We start from the raw sequence: 17997 nt of genomic DNA, 5'->3' as shown, positions 1-17997 counted from the left end.
GTAGATGTAAACCAACTGCTGGGTGAACTTGAGATTTCATTGTAAAGTGCATATATTTGCTGCATTGACTCAACTATTAACATTATTTTTCTCTGATTCTATCATCCTTATGAAACGGCAGCAAAGCAACATGTACATTGCTCACAGAAAAACATATTTTACGTTAAATCTGTTTACATTAACATTGAAACTAATAGGAAATGGAGGTTTGCTCACAACTACATTTTAAGAATCAGCTGCTCAGACTCCAGACTAAACATTGCTAGTGATGTCGCAAATAGTTCGCCGGCGAACATAGCTTGTTCGCATTCGCCGCGGCGGGCGAACATATGCAATGTTCGATCTGCCCCCTATTCGTCATCATTGAGTAAACTTTGACCCTGTACCTCACAGTCAGCAGACACATTCCAGCCAATCAGCAGCAGACCCTCCCACCTCCTGAACAGCATCCATTTTAGATTCATTCGGAAGCTGCATTCTTAGTGAGAGGAGGGACAGTGTAGCTGCTGCTGATTTAATAGGGAAATCGATAGCTAGGCTAGTGTATTCAGTGTCCACTACAGTCCTGAAGGACTCATCTGATCTCTGCTGTAAGGACAGCACCCCAAAAAGCCCTTTTTAGGGCTAGAACATCAGTCTGCTTTTTTTTTTCCTGTGTAATCTAATTGCAGTTGCCTGCCTGCCTGCTAGTGTGTGTGTCAGGCTCACAGCAAATACTGTGCCTACTTGCCCAGTGCCACCACTCATATCTGGTGTGGCAGGTGGTGGGGGTTGGTCCGTGGGGGGGGGGGGGAAGCTACACTACAGAAAAAAAAAAAAAACCCAGAAAAAAAACTACTCTTTTTTTTTGCAAACTGGGTACTGGCAGCTGCCAGTACCCAAGATGGCCGCCAATAAGGCAGATGGGGAGGGTTAGAGAGCTGTTTTGGGGGGGATCAGGGAGGTTGGGGGCTAAGGGGGGATGCTACACCACAGCATATGTAAATATGCTAAAAAAAAATAAAAAATTAAAAACCTTTTATTTTAGTACTGGCAGACTTTCTGCCAGTACTTAAGATGGCAGGGACAATTGTGGGGTGGGGGAGGGAAGGGAGCTGTTTGGGAGGGATCAGGGGGTCTGATGTGTCAGGTGGGAGGCTGATCTCTACACTAAAGCTAAAATTAACCCTGCAAGCTCTCTACAAACTACCTAATTAACCCCTTCACTGCTAGCCATAATACACGTGTGATGCGCAGCAGCATTTAGCGGCCTTCTAATTACCAGAAAGCAACACCAAAGTCATATATGTCTGCTATTTCTGAACAAAGGGGATCCCAGAGAAGCATTTACAACCATTTGTGCCATAATTGCACAAGCTGTTTGTAAATAATTTCAGTGAGAAACCTAAAATTGCAAAAAAAATTAAGTTTTTTTTAAATTTGATCGCATTTGGTGGTGAAATGGTGGCATTAAATATACCAAAATGGGCCTAGATCAATACTTTGGATTGTCTACTACACTAAACTTAAGCTAAAATTAACTCTACAAGCTCCCTAATTAACCTCTTCACTGCTGGGCATAAAACACGTGTGGTGCGCAGTGGCATTTAGCAGCCTTCTAATTACCAAAAAGCAATGCCAAAGCCATATGTCTGCTATTTCTGAACAAAGGGGATCCCAGAGAAGCATTTACAACCATTTATGCCATAATTGCATAAGTTGTTTGTAAATAATTTCTGTGAGAAACCAAAAGTTTGTGAAAAAGTGAACAATTTTTTTTTTTTTTTTAATAAATTTTTATTGAGGTTTAGGAAAAGCACAGATACATCATAAATATAAACTACGGTTACATGACAGCGTTGCAGCTTAGAATCCACTATTTCCAACATATAAATGTGTAATACAAACTTATTCGTAACAACAATGCATAGTTGGAAGTTTTGTAACATAACCAACTTATTCTTAATGTGCCATATACACTATAACCCCTCCATATCACCCAGGAGGCCACTTTTGGACCTCATATGATAAAATATATAGATTGCTTAATGAGGAGTATTATGATAACTAGGTAACCACTCATGGGTTACTTTGGTTGTACCTCAGTTTTTAAGTTATTTAGAAGTTATGTGCATATAATAAGCTTCACTTATTGTCATGGCCAACAGTGAGTCTTACTACTATGGAGCTGGGAGTACAACTGCCACTGTCAGGTAGTTGGGGGAGAATGAAGTTGATGAGCATATGAAAGACATGTGTAGCGCAGATAATTGATATTATGGGGTATGCTTCCTAAGTAAGTAAGTAAGAAAGAAATGGTGGGAGCCCTCATTACATTTCCCTCCCCTTGCATAGGTCACTGTAAGGCATGCATGAGCCAACCACTGACTATAAGAGGCTGATAGAAGACTAACAATCTGACAATATAATAAACATATATAGGGTTATATACAGTACTAGCCCTCAGATATCAAAAAGGATCATACAATGTTAAAATATAGTTTGTACATTAACCCTAACGAGCTGTCTTCAGCATTATATTATGTGACAAAAACAAAGGGTACACCCTACATTACACAAATCATACAGGCCTAGGCTTCAGATATTTTGACCATCGTCACACAATTGATGTATCCATAAACTGTTTAGGAGTCAATGCCTATTAGAGTGTTCATGCACATAATAAAGGAAGGTTAAACAACATGCTTCAGGCTTGTCAGCCATCATTGCGAGATCTCCCAGAAATAATAAGAAACAAAAAAAAAAAAAAAAACAACAATAACTCTCCACTCTGAGAAATATAGGGTGGCTCATGGTGTAAAAGTCCCAGGGAGAAGGACAATTAGGCAGGCCAAGCAATTAACAGAGAGTTACTGCTACACACAAGCCATCACTACACCCTGTGGTGATCTTCCCGAATCCATACCCACTCACGGACCGTCCAGAATGTGACAAGGTGAGTTCCCACCGGTGTGATAAAATCCCCAAGATAGGTCCATGGGCTTTTTCGGCACACTAGGAAGATACACAGGCAAAGTCATAGCTCCAGGCATGTGCGCATAAGGAGTCCCCTCACTAACCAATTCCAGTCCTCACAGCCCGGTAGAGAAAATAGTAGATGGGCAAGACAAGATGCTGTGAAAATGTGTATGCAGCCATATGTTCCACTTGCGACTGCCGGGTAGCCTCCGCATTCTCAGCATGTAGACAATGAGGGTTAGTAAGCCACGACCCTTTCTGAACAAGCATGTCTCCCTTTATGGTAGGAATGAATACAGCCTCTGCTCCCATATACAGACACGGAACATCTTCAGATAAAGGATCCCTGTCAGCTACAGCAAGCAGCTCCATGCCATATGTTGCGCTACATCCAGCGTGAGTATAGCGGACTGGTAGATCGCGTCCTCTCTCCATCCGTGCCAACACTGTTTGTGCTCCTGGTGGAAATGGTAAGCTCCTGGGTATGAGTTTAACCGAGAGCTCATCTCTTTCAGGGTGCCCGCTCAGACCTCCATTTACAGGGGCAGCTTCCTGTTCACCTCCGATCTCAGAATCAGGCTGAATAACAGCTGTCGCCACAAGCGAGATACACTTTACCCCAGTAACTTCCTCTCCCACAGTAGCTACAGTTTCTCGCCTCTTTGGGGAGCTCGTTGCGGTCTTGGAAATGCAGATTCCACCATATTCTGATGCCAGGAGGTCTGAGATGCTTGTGAATTGGTCGTCCAGTAGTTTGGTAATGACGGCAATGAACGATGCTTCTCTAGGATCCATTTTGTATCAGTATTCTTGTAGCTTTCTCTTATTAATCCAGCGTAGGTTAATCTGTTAGGTAGTTTGCCCCGAAAGGCACTGGCCACACGGCAATGGTGTGACAATGGTGAGGACAGGTGAGGCTTCGTATACAGGGGAAGGCCTCAAATTAAAAGTCCGGTACTGAGGGATGGGAAACCACACTATATTCCAAAAACCCCTGCCATTTGTGTCAGAGTGCCTTCAGTCGAGCTGCTCTACCAGTTTAGATGGCCTGTCGCCAAAACTTCAAGGTAAACTTAGGAAAATCTGGCAAGTAACTCAGGAGCTGAAGCTCAGTGCGACCAGCAAGATGGCCGCTGCCCGGAAGTCCCCAATTATTTTTTTTTTATTTGATCGCATTTGGCGGTGAAATGGTGGCATGAAATATACCAAAATGGGCCTAGATCAATACTTTGGGTTGTCTACTACACTACACTTGAGCTAAAATTAACTCTACAAGCTCCCTACATGCTCCCTAAATAACCCCTTCACTGCTGGGCATAAAACACGTGTGGTGCGCAGTGGCATTTAGCAGCCTTCTAATTACCAAAAAGCAACGCCAAAGCCATATAAGTCTGCTATTTCTGAACAAAGGGGATCCCAGAGAAGCATTTACAACCATTTATGCCATAATTGCATAAGTTGTTTGTAAATAATTTCTGTGAGAAACCTAAAGTTTGTGAAAAAGTGAACAATTTTTTTTATTTGATCACATTTGGCGGTGAAATGGTGGCATGAAATATACCAAAATGGGCTGTCTTTGGGATGTCGTCTAAAAAAATATATATACATGTCAAGGGATATTCAGGTATTCCTGACAGATATCAGGGTTCCAATGTAACGAGCGCTCATTTTGAAAAAAAAGTAGTTTTGAAATAGCAAAGTGCTTCTTGTATTTATTTCCCTATAACTTGCAAAAAAAGCAAAGAACATGTTAACATTGGGTATTTCTAAACTCAGGACAAAATTTAGAAACTATTTAGATGTTGTACCCGCTGCGGGAGTTTGGTCTGTAACTGTGAAGCGGGCGTAACCCTTACACCACCTGATCAATATAATATCATACCTGATGTTTTAAAGCACGTTATTCCAAACAATTTAGGAATGTTTGGTGATTTATGCCCTTTATGGATTAAAACCAGACTCTGCATCAACTATGTAATTTTCCATGAGAGTTTTGCCATGGATCCCCCTCCGGCACGCCACAGTCCAGGTGTTAGTGCCCTTGAAACAACTTTTCCATCACTATTGTGGCCAGAAAGAGTCCCTGTGGGTTTTAAAATTCGCCTGCCTATTGAAGTCTATGGCGGTTCGCAAACATTTGCGGAAGTTCGCGTTCGCCGTTCGCGAACCGAAAATTGTATGTTCGCGACATCACTAAACATTGCTACATTCCACACAGTTATTGGTTACACACTCTCACGCATGTATAACTATTCCTAATTGGCCTCAGAAAAAAAAGGAAACAAGTTACAATATGGTGGAATCCATAACTTTATGGGAACTATTTATTTAAATATATTTATTTTCAATATTTAAACAATTAATACAACTAAAACAAGATATATTTTCAAATGTATCTTTGGTTTCAATACATAATTCAATTTCATTATTCAGATAGAACATACAAATTTAAACAACTGTCCAATGTACTTCTATGATCAATTTAGCTTCATTCTCTTGGTATCCTTCATTGAAGGAGCAGCAATGGACTAAAGGGAGCTAACTGAACACATGGGTAAGCCAATGATAAGAGGCATATGTGCAACCACCAATTAGAAGCTAGCTCTCAGCTACTGGGCCTACCTAGGTCCTTTCAACACTGGATATCAAGAGAATGAAGCAAATTAGGAACTAGAAGTAAACTGGATAGTTGAATCATGAAAGATTGTTTTCTTTTTGGGTTTCATATCCCTTTAATTTTTATTTAGTGCTTGATGCTCCTTTAAAAACAATAAATAAAATGAGTCCCTGTAGCTGGGGAGGCAAACTTATGGCATAAGTACCCAAGGTAGTACTCATAATAATTTGCTACCACTCCACTAGACTGCTCGGTTTAATTGGTTGTACTCTTAATGAATTCTCTCTTCTCTTTACAAATCCATGCTCTATATGAGCAATTAAGCTTTAATTAATTGCACGATAAGAAGCAACACTGAAAGATATTCCATTATACACTTGAATGAGAAATGATATATGTACTTTTTTATTATTCACATACATTTAATCACTTACTATAATAGGGATATTTACATATCGCGCTTTATATGGGATCATATTTATAGTGCGCTGTTCATTAATTAAATGTCTTGATTTGCCTTACATATCTGTCAACTAAGGCCGGAACTTGTTCCCCTATTTAGTAAATACAATACAGCTATGTGTGTGTGCCATGACACCATGTGATTTGGATACATAGATGAGGACATATTTAAATTATGAAATAAAAAGACTGCACTACTGACTTGAACAAGCTGACTTAGAAAGGTCACATCGTCTGCTATAATGACCTAACAAAGAACTGATAGCAATTAAGAAAAGTGCATTCACAGTATGCAGCAATATGTTGAAAATAATAGTGGATTAACGCACCAAGAGGTAAACTGCATCAGGTGTGTAAAAATTTATTTTAAACAGTTTTGTGAGCCTGTGGAAGTAATTAAGAAGTAATGACTCTAGAAAAAACAGAGCTCTTTAGTTTGGGTGTCTGGACAGCCTGGGGTATTACAGTCAATAGCTGTGAGTGTCACATGGATTTAAGACTGAGGGTTGAATGATTTCATATTGCTCATGATTACTTCCTTTTTTAAGGATACGTTGTTTATATCATGTTGTTTACATAGACTTCTTAATTCCCAATGCTATTAATTGTATTAATCAGTTAAAGGCAGGACTAGGCCTCACAATCCTGCAGGCCCACTAGAAACTTCATAACCAAACCAGAGCTTAGACCCCCACAACTGCAGCCCTCTAAAAGCCCCATAACCACATCACACCTTAGATTAGAACTCTAGTACTGCAGTCACTCTAAAAGCCCCACACCTGACCTCAAGTCAACCACAAATGGCCCTGCAACTTTAAAAGTTCCATACCCCCGGTGTCTGCTGCTTACATAATGGTCACCCTGCAAGATTAATTGTAAAGGTACATTTCCACCATATAATATATCAGCTTGGGCATCTGTCCTGTCTGCCCAATTACCAGTCTGGATGAGATATACAAATCAAGGATGATGTATTTATAGATTATGTCAAGGGTGTCCCAAAAACACTAGAAACCACTAAAGGTGATTAATGGCACTGATAAATATTCAACTGCAGTTGCTTTTGTGTAGTATTTATAGTAAGAACACCTCACACCATGCAACCTTCATTATCCTACTATGGGTTCTATTTATCAAGCTGCAATAGCAGCTTTGGAGCCCCAGCGTTTCGGGCTCGTTTAGAGTGAGCATGAAACACTGGTTAAGCAGCTGCTACTTAAAGGGACATAATACTCATATGATAAATCCCTTGAAACTGATGCAGTATAGCTGTAAAAAGCTGACAGGAAAATATCACCTGAGCATCTATATGTTAAAAAGGAAGGTATTTTACCTCACAAATCACAATTTCCGCAGCTCACCAGAGAAAGTCCTGTGTAAAAAGTTATACTTCAGCTGCTGTCCAGCTGTAGGTAAAAAAAAATAATGAAGAACTGAACTGCAGCCAATCAGTATCAACAATGCTGAGGTCATGAACTATTTTCCTGTGATCTCATGAGATTTGATTTAACTCTCATGAGATTTCATAGTAAACTTCCTTAAACTGAATGTGAAATAACACGAGTGTGCATGAGGCTCACTCCCTTGCCTGCCCCGGGACAGACATACTGATTTGCTGCTTAAAGTCCTTTGCAATGGGGTGTGAATAATTAAGATATTTTGAGGTAAAATATCTTTCTTTTTTACATAGTGATGTTCAGGTGATATTTTCTAGTCAGCTTTTTTCAGTTTTCACTTTTAAGTGTTTCAACATTTGGGTGTCATGGCCATTTAATCTCTTCACCACCTAAAGTGTTGTGGATTGCAATCATCCAAATCAGATTGGGAGGATTGACAGACCCCTCTTGTTTGAAATTGGCCACGTGGAAGCAGGAGGCGGCATTGCACAATAAGCAGATTGTGCAATGTTAAAAGCGTGCAGCAAAACACCACAAGGCTGGGAGGACAAGGTTTTTGACAGCGAACTTCATCCACCCACCAACTGATAAATGGAGCCCTATAAATAAACGTTAAATGTCATGCTGTCATTAATAAATGTCCATCTCTTGCACCAATTTCACGCTAGTAAATACAAAATGTATGCACTTCCCACACCAATGAAAATACAATTTTGGGTTCAAGTGACGGATCCTACAATTTATTAAGTATCCTCATTGGAGCAAAGGCCTTTAAAAATAGGCAGCAATTTTTCTTTGTTACCATTAAAATTTGGGTTGCTAGAAACTGCGACTGCTTAAGATGTAGTGCCAAAAGGAGAATCTCTCATGCAATCATCTCAGACTACAGGTTGGAGGATACAAGTGTAGTGACACTGTAAATCAATTAGTGAGTCACAGAATATGGTCAAAAAGCACCATTTCTTAATCCTATTTTTAATTAATTTAGCTAGTAACAATCTACAGCTGAAAGACTCTTGCATGATCACAATACAGACACTTGAACACAACAACTCAAACAGGAAATGCAAAAAAAATATTTATCTTAAAACAAATTAGCGAATAACAAGAAATGCAGACCTGCTGTTAACTTCACATTATGTAGGTGAATCCTGATCAGAGAGAAGTTCTACTGTCCTGTCACTCTCTATTTATGAATGTCCTGTTTTCCCTATATGTAAGTTTGGTACCATCCAGACTCTACCCAAAAACTCTCTAACCATGTACAGTTAACCAAGACCCAGATTATGGCCTCAAGCTGCCCATGATTTCCCAACATGAGAATGTAACAAGGGAAATCAAACTGTTAAGGGAGCCTGGTGCAACTTTGTTGGGGTAATGTCAGAGCTAGGGTTAAACTCTTTGTAGACCAAAGAGGGCTGCAACCCATATCTTGATGTATTATTAATAATATTATGACACTCATTATCCCTCTGCAGCATTTAATAGAGTATATTTTAAAATGTGGACGTTGTTTGTACAATAGTTAATAACGTTAACTTACGTGCCCACCCATGGGATCAATTAGCAGACAAGCAACTCCACTTTTGACATTACACATGCTAGGAATTCATAAACTTGGTAAACACCTCTAAAAAAAAAAGGGTGCTCAGCATTCTTTTTGATACTCTTCAGTTATAATTGTGATTGCAAATTTGCTAACCTGGAATTTTAACACTATAATAGATACAAAAATCTTTATGCCAGGTATATAACTGAAATGTGTTGTTTACTGATAACTCTAATTCAGAATCATAGTGTGTTAGGATAAATCTCATGTACTTTGCACAATTTTAGCCCCTTAATTGCTAAACCATTCTTACGCCCTATGCTGAGCTGTATTGACATTTCTAGATGTTGAGCATATTTAAAGGGACAGGATACCCCACATTTTCTTTCATGATTCGTATAGAACAATTTATTTCTATTATCAAATTCTTCATTCTCTTGTTACCTATTGCTGAAGGAACAGTATTGCACACATCTAGTTAGCCAATCACAAGAGACAAATGTGTGCAGGCACCAATCAGCAGCTAGCTCCCACTAGTGTAGGATATGTGCATATTCTTTTTCAACAAGGGATACCAAGAAAACGAAGCTCATCTGAAAATAGAAGTGAATTTAAAAGTCTATTAAAAGTATAATTTGACTTTCCTATCCCTTTAACCTTTACTGTAGGCCATTTTCAGTGAGAAACCAACACATACTATATATTGGGGGGTTTTCAGCAGACAGCAGATTCACACTATACCATTATTATATGTATATATCGTGGCACTTAAAAACAGTACAATAAAAAGTGTAAAAAGTGCATATTTTTTATTAAAAATGTAATAAATATGGTTGTAAACTATAAAGTGTCTTTCTTTTTTTTAGTAAACTTGAAAAAATAGAGAAGGGGATAAAATCTTATAAATGGAGGACTTTGGGTATAATTATATAACTTTGATGTGCACATAGGGGCTCCCATAAGCCTCTACTCAAATAAATGCACGTTTATTCGCCCCAGGTGATCACTACTATTGTAGTGATTACCTAGCTATTCATTTTATTTTAAAGAGGGGCTTTTAAACTTTAATACAAGGGGTCTTGGGGGTCTAGAGGTCTTTTTGATGGGTTGTTATATACGCCTATAGACCCCATATTAAAAATCCATATATGTATCTGAAATATAAGTGAGGTTAATATAATATAAGTACTTAAAGGGATAGTAAACACCAAACATGTTATTCTTTAAAAAGAAAGATAATCAGTTTTTTTATCATTCCCCAGTTTTGCATAACCAACACTGTTATAGAAATATACTTTTTACCTATGTAATTACCTTGTATCTAAGCTTCTGCAAACTAACTCCTTATCTCAGATCTTTTGACAGACTTGCATTTCAGCCAATTAATGCTGACTCTTAAATAACTCCGTGTGTGAGCACAATGTTATTTATATGAAACACATGAACTAACGCCCACTAGCTGTGAAAGACTGTCAAATGCATTCAGATAAGAGGCGGCATTCAAGGGCCTAGAAATTAGCATATGATCCTACCTAGGTTTAGCTTTCAACTAAGAATAACAAGAGAACAAAGAAAAAAATTATGATAAAAGTAAATTAGAAAGTTTTTTAAAATGACATACCCTTTCTGAATTATGAAAGTTTAATTTGGACTTTACTATCCCTTTAAGTAACTAAATTGAAATATTCAACATAGTGAAGGATGTTTCCACCACAAATAAATTACAGAATGAGAACAACGATATAGAAATAAATAGTTAAACAAGTGATTGTGCATTAATTCATTCACTCAATACTTTATTTATACAAGATAATCAACCATATTCACACACACATTAAAAACACTTAAGAAGCGATAGTAGTTACTGGCTAAATCCGTTAGAATTGATACATATAAGTGGATAAAATTGATGCAATTTAGTTTAGCTTGAACTGCTAATTCTCATTGTTATAATATTGCTATTTCGGAATATACCAGAGTTACCTTAATTATGGAACCGTTGACACCAAATACATAATTTAAGCTCCTACAATCCGGGAACTGTTAATAATATTAATAATTATCTACAACAGTGGTTCCTGATAGGAAACATATTACAGCTCTCCTGCTCAGATACAGCTCCCACTGAATTATAAAAAATAAGCAATGGGTAAACCATAATGCACCACTACCTAAGTACTTTGTCTGCTGTTCTCCCCACACCTTCAACCCTTAGATCTGGATTGATGGTATGATATCAAGAGCCTTTTTTTTTCATTTCCTTTTTTTGTTATAATATAAGGCAGCATAAAAAATAGCAAAAGGAAAATCCCAAAACGAAGGTGCTTATATAAAATCTTCAATCCTTTATTGTAACATCGTAAAAACAGCAATTCTCATTAAAACAAACAAGTGTGTTAAGGCCACATCGTCTTACGCGTTTCAGCTATTACAGCCGTACTCATAGACATAATCTGTGTCTGACTAAAACCATTCTTATATATCATACACAATTAGAATCACCTGAACATCATTAGTGTTTTAACTCTTAGTGATATTCTTATATCGTACTATTTGGTAATATGTTATATACCTTTGCTAATACTTCTAGCAATTGCAAAAAGTATTTAAAATATAGAAAACGCTGTTACACTGACAATGAGCATAAGTTAAATACAGGGAGTGCAGAATTATTAGGCAAATGAGTATTTTGACCACATCATCCTCTTTATGCATGTTGTCTTACTCCAAGCTGTATAGGCTCGAAAGCCTACTACCAATTAAGCATATTAGGTGATGTGCATCTCTGTAATGAGAAGGGGTGTGGTCTAATGACATCAACACCCTATATCAGGTGTGCATAATTATTAGGCAACTTCCTTTCCTTTGGCAAAATGGGTCAAAAGAAGGACTTGACAGGCTCAGAAAAGTCAAAAATAGTGAGATATCTTGCAGAGGGATGCAGCACTCTTAAAATTGCAAAGCTTCTGAAGCGTGATCATCGAACAATCAAGCGTTTCATTCAAAATAGTCAACAGGGTCGTAAGAAGCGTGTGGAAAAACCAAGGCGCAAAATAACTGCCCATGAACTGAGAAAACTCAAGCGTGCAGCTGCCAAGATGCCACTTGCCACCAGTTTGGCCATATTTCAGAGCTGCAACATCACTGGAGTGACCAAAAGCACAAGGTGTGCAATACTCAGAGACAAGGTAAGAAAGGCTGAAAGACAACCACCACTGAACAAGACACACAAGCTGAAACGTCAAGACTGGGCCAAGAAATATCTCAAGACTGATTTTTCTAAGGTTTTATGGACTGATGAAATGAGAGTGAGTCTTGATGGGCCAGATAGATGGGCCCGTGGCTGGATTGGTAAAGGGCAGAGAGCTCCAGTCCGACTCAGACGCCAGCAAGGTGGAGGTGGAGTACTGGTTTGGGCTGGTATCATCAAAGATGAGCTTGTGGGGCCTTTTTGGGTTGAGGATGGAGTCAAGCTCAACTCCCAGTCCTACTGCCAGTTTCTGGAAGACACCTTCTTCAAGCAGTGGTACAGGAAGAAGTCTGCATCCTTCAAGAAAAACATGATTTTCATGCAGGACAATGCTCCATCACACGCGTCCAAGTACTCCACAGTGTGGCTGGCAAGAAAGGGTATAAAAGAAGAAAATCTAATGACATGGCCTCCTTGTTCACCTGATCTGAACCCCATTGAGAACCTGTGGTCCATCATCAAATGTGAGATTTAAAAGGAGGGAAAAAAGTACACCTCTCTGAACAGTGTCTGGGAGGCTGTGGTTGCTGCTGCATGCAATGTTGATGGTGAACAGATCAAAACACTGACAGAATCCATGGATGGCAGGCTTTTGAGTGTCCTTGCAAAGAAAGGTGGCTATATTGGTCAATGATTTGTTTTTGTTTTGTTTTTGAATGTCAGAAATGTATATTTGTGAATGTTGAGATGTTACATTGGTTTCACTGGTAAAAATAAATAATTGAAATGGGTATATATTTGTTTTTTGTTAAGTTGCCTAATAATTATGCACAGTAATAGTCACCTGCACACACAGATATCCCCCTAAAATAGCTATAACTAAAAACAAACTAAAAACTACTTCCAAAACTATTCAGCTTTGATATTAATGAGTTTTTTGGGTTCATTGAGAACATGGTTGTTGTTCAATAATAAAATTAATCCTCAAAAATACAACTTGCCTAATAATTCTGCACTCCCTGTAGTGCTATTTCTATTTCTCTAAGACATGTGCAAATATCACGCATAATTATAAATATCCTTATTTCTAATCCATCACATATTAAATAAGAACTACCTACGGGAACCATATGGTCAGAGGAGGATGACGTCATGAAAGAGGGCCGAAGACTGGCAGCGGTAATAGTGGTGGAGTCTATGGAGCAGCATGCAGATTTCAGGGACCAAGCCTCTCTGCAAAAGCGGCACTGAGGGGTTGAACTGCAAGGGTGAGTACTCACGGACCAGTGTAGGCGAATGTGCACCTGTCGAGCCACCCGCCAGCTGAGTCTGGAGGCAGTGAAAACAACCGAGCAGTGTTAAAGAAGAAGCAGAGGAGGTAAGCCCTTAATGTAGCCCTTTTACCGACTGTTCACATTGAGCCTATGAAGATTTAATGAGACTATACATATATATAGGAATGAGTATTTGCTTGTTACTATTGCATGACTGACTACGGATATACAGGACATTGGAACATCTTTTTTGTTTAATATAATATATGGTCCATAAAACAATCACCCCATTAAAAAATGTTATAGACCATTAAAATATTTCCATGAAAAGAAAGAAAGTTTAACAGAGATGAAGCGTCAGACAAGCCTAGGAATGATTTGAATTGTTCCTTTAAGCAATAAAAATGGAAAAAAAAAAACCTTTGCAAAACATATTCAAATGTTGCATTTAGCATTGAACTGATCATATTTTATAGTATGTCATTTTTTATGCTGTTGTGTAATTCCTTAAAAAGCACATTGTAAACTATTATCTTTTTTTCCCACTAGAAATAACTAAATGTAGTTATGTTATCTTGTTATTGGCAGGATGATGGATGCTGAACTGACGAAAGGAATACACTGAAAGGGCACCAGATATCAGACAATGACAGAAGGAAGGTAAAGGGAACAGACCTGAGCACTGTTACTACAGCTATCTGTCTCTGTCAACAAATCTTTGGACGACAAACTGTGTATGACAGTGGCCATGAAAACATAAACTGCTGTCTTAATAAAAAAAATGTATAAATAAAATAAAACCCTGCTGCATGACCTCAAACACTTATTTTAATGTGCATGTGCTAAATCTAGCACTAAAAGCAAATAGACTCTGTAGCACATTCAAAGGATTTTATAGAAAAAAAAAAGTCACGTATACAAGTAGATTTAAAGCATTTAAATGGGTCAGCTAGCACGAATATCAGTACGGTTTCCTTAACAACCATGCATTTTACTCATACGGTTAGTAAGCTTACCAAGGATCTAAACTCTATCATTTATTTACATTACAGCTTGTAAGAAAAGTAAAATGCAGAATAGTAGTATGAGATAACAATATTATCACATTCAGTACAACATTTATATTGAGCATTTACCAGGCCAAAAGACCAAATGAAAGAGCGCTATTTAAAAGTAAAAAATTGGTTTTGTTAAAGCTGTTAAATTTGATTTTGAACATCTACAAGTTGGATAGTGTGGGTGTGTAAATTCCCTTGCATGAGAGACTTCTATGGGGGTGCACAGTTATATTTATGTCGTATATCACTCTAGCACTAAGCTGATGGAGCCAAAATAAATCCACAAAAAGGGACAGTATACTGTAAAATTGTTTTCCCTTAATATGTTTCCAATTATTTTTTTTGCCAACTGCAGAGTATAAAATGTATGAAAATTTCCTTTTTAATGTTTATTTGTATATATGAAACAGCCGATTTTGTGTTCTGAAGTCACAACCTAATAAAATGGTTTGAGCTTGTAAGTATGATCACATCTCATTACTTTATCACATTGTGTACATACACCTGCTTCCTTATCTTATATCAGTCCATAAACCAAAGACCAATAATTGGAGAAAACAATGGAGAATTAACATTTTATTACCTTATCCATTATATACCCTACTGGGAGAGTAATTTCTTCTGCTGGCTGTGTTTACACAGCTTATCTATAGCTTGGATCTAAGGCCAGAAACTTTCAGAATAGGTGGGGATACCACTGGCTAAATCAACTATTTGAAATGCCAATATAGGGGTAAAGGAAATACTTGTAAACAATGTAATACACTTCAGCAGGTAAAGTGGATCATTGGGAACAAATTAAAGCAGAGAACATTTTTGAGTAAACTGTCCCTTGAAGTATTGGCATTCTATTGTCTTCATGAAGTTCTGTGCTATACAATCTCAATTAAACTTACGCATAAAAGACTTCACACAAATATACATAAACATATGCAATTAGCAAGCTATAGTAGTTAACTCTGGTCTCAAAAAGCACTACATTTAAAGCAGTATTTTGAATTTGTCCACAAGTGCGACACTTAATTGACCCCTTATAATACATGCGCTAATACTGCTCTGCGTTATCCATTAAAAGTACAGGGCATGCTTAAAAAGTTTTAGCCGCATTAAGAAGATTTGGTTAAAAAGCATAACCATCCACTTGTGTGTACCAGATTGTGCATTGTTGCACTGCATTAGCTCTGGACTTGTTGTAGTAATGTACAGTATCTCACAAAAGTGAGTACACCAATCACATTTTTGTAAATATTTTATTATATCTTTTCATGTGACAACACTGAAGAAATGACACTTTGCTACAATGTAAAGTAGTGAGTGTACAGCCTGTATAACAGTGTAAATTTGCTGTCCCCTCAAAAAAACTCAACACACAGCCATTAATGTCTAAACCATTGGCAACAAAAGCGAGTACACGCCTAAGTGGAAATGTCCAAATTGGGACCAAAGTGTCAATATTTTGTGTGGCCACCATTATTTTCCAGCACTGCCATAACCCTCTTGGGCATGGAGTTCACCAGAGCTTCACAGGTTGTCACTGGAGTCCTCTTCCACTCCTCCATGACGACATCACAGAGCTGGTGGATGTTAGAGACCTTGCGCTCCCACACCTTCCATTTGAGAATGCCCCACCGATGCTCAATACGGTTTAGTTCTGGAGACATGCTTGGCCAGTCCTTTACCCTCAGCTTCTTTAGCAAGGCAGTGGTCGTCTTGGAGGTGTTTTTGGGGACATTATAATGTTGGAATACTACCCTGTGGCCCAGTTTCCGAAGGGAGGGGATCATGCTCTTCTTCAGAGTTAACACTAGATATTTAAGAACTAATCTGCTCGAAAGAGTGCGATTTTACAAGTCGTAAACATGAAGGGAATATACACGTTAAGGGACATTCAAAAATAGCTGCGCAGTTGCCACATCGATTTGGAGCCAATGACATATTGACATGATTTTGCACATTGAAGAGCTAGCTGTACACAATTTCAGAATTGCTACAGCTTGAATTTTATATTGTTGACTTGGTAGCAAACCTTTTGACTTGGTTGCTTTCTTCCTTTTGTAACATTAAGTTTCTGCATTTCTGATAATACAGCCAATGTTGTTACTGGTCCAGTATATTGACTGCCCCCCATGTACCTCCCTAAACTGTAGCAATCCCTTGCTTTCCCCTACCACTCTGCCAAGACCAGCCACTGCACATCCCACCCATGGCACTCCCATTCCTGCTCTCCCATTGCTGCCCCACCCATTAATCAATGTTGGGCCTCCTGGATGTGCCCCCCCCCCCAATAATATCTGCAGATGCCACTGGATACCACCAATGATTAAACATACCCAAATTGGGTAAAGAAATAGTAAAAGAAAATAATTAAAAATGCTTTAACAAAATAGGGACTTTAATTTTACACTAGAATGTCCATTTAACCAACGGCAAAAAGTGTGTTGCTAACCACAATAAGACTTTAGTCTCACCTTTTGTTACATGAGTTAACAACATGCTGAGCACCAATTCTCAATAGTATTAGAACTAAAACCTAATCTCTATATACCAATATTTTTGGGACAGCTGCATTGTGAAAGAACAAAAGAAAATAATGGCTGTTATAAAGTGACATTATATTACAATAGATTTTTAAGAATTTATTTCTGTTATAGATGTTTTTATTTTAATATATACAGGCAATGAACAGTATATGTTTTCAATAATGCTTTCTAAGTAGAGCTATATAGTTAAATAAATAAAAAAAGTAAGAAACAGAGCAATGATTATATTTTTTTCTAAAATAATAAGGCAGAAATAAATAAGTATGTAATTATTAAAATGAAAGGTAGTCAACGCTATATTATGCCTCTTAAATTTCATAATATATTTCCATAAAGAATCCAACAACAAACAAATCTTATTTTATAATGTGTCATAGTACACAATAAAGAAAACATTTATAGATATTTCCTTTTAAGACTTGTTTGCTCCATACTGATTTATTTGTTATTCCGTTTATCTGATTGATTAACATCACGGTCTAACTTAACATTAATTCCAAGCCAAATGATTGTAAAAAAAGTAAAATCTTTAGTATTGTAACATGGAATTTTAATTTCAAAAGGTACAATAAAAAGTATGATTATTTTCATACCTTGATTACCTGTGGAGCTAATAAAAGTCTGGATTTATTTTATTGGTGCTGTCATGGAAATGTACATTTTAAACGCATCTAAAAGTTCAGACTTCTTATACAATATTATTTTCAAGAAAAACAAAATATATATTTAAAGCATTTCCTAAATCCTCCAGGTTTTCAAACAAAACAATGCTGAATTATTCTTACCTCAAAACTTTCAGCTTCGATCAACAGCTTGGCAGTAGTGATTCTGGATTCATAAGGCGGCAAAGCAGTCTGAGGAGAAAAAAATATTTGTGAATTAATGGCCATTGAGAAGAAGCTAGTAAAGATTTCTTTGGAGAAATTTTAATTACCACAATCCACATCAAAGC

At 37.7% G+C, this 17997-nt stretch overlaps 1 protein-coding gene across 1 annotated transcript in view; it reads right to left on the bottom strand.

Annotated features, from left to right (window-relative positions):
- The window catches only part of LOC128660260 (uncharacterized), a 1245247-nt gene that overhangs the window by 822404 nt on the left and 404846 nt on the right, over window positions 1-17997 (bottom strand). The window contains exon 8 of the mRNA XM_053714016.1: window positions 17831-17899. Coding sequence (XP_053569991.1) covers window positions 17831-17899 — 69 coding nt within the window. The remainder of the gene's footprint in view (window positions 1-17830; window positions 17900-17997) is intronic.

The sequence above is a fragment of the Bombina bombina genome, chromosome 5 (assembly GCF_027579735.1).
Source record: "Bombina bombina isolate aBomBom1 chromosome 5, aBomBom1.pri, whole genome shotgun sequence".
In the NCBI taxonomy this organism is placed as follows: domain Eukaryota; kingdom Metazoa; phylum Chordata; class Amphibia; order Anura; family Bombinatoridae; genus Bombina; species Bombina bombina.
Note: the sequence above shows the minus strand (reverse complement) of the source record. Positions and strands in the feature narration are given on the sequence as shown.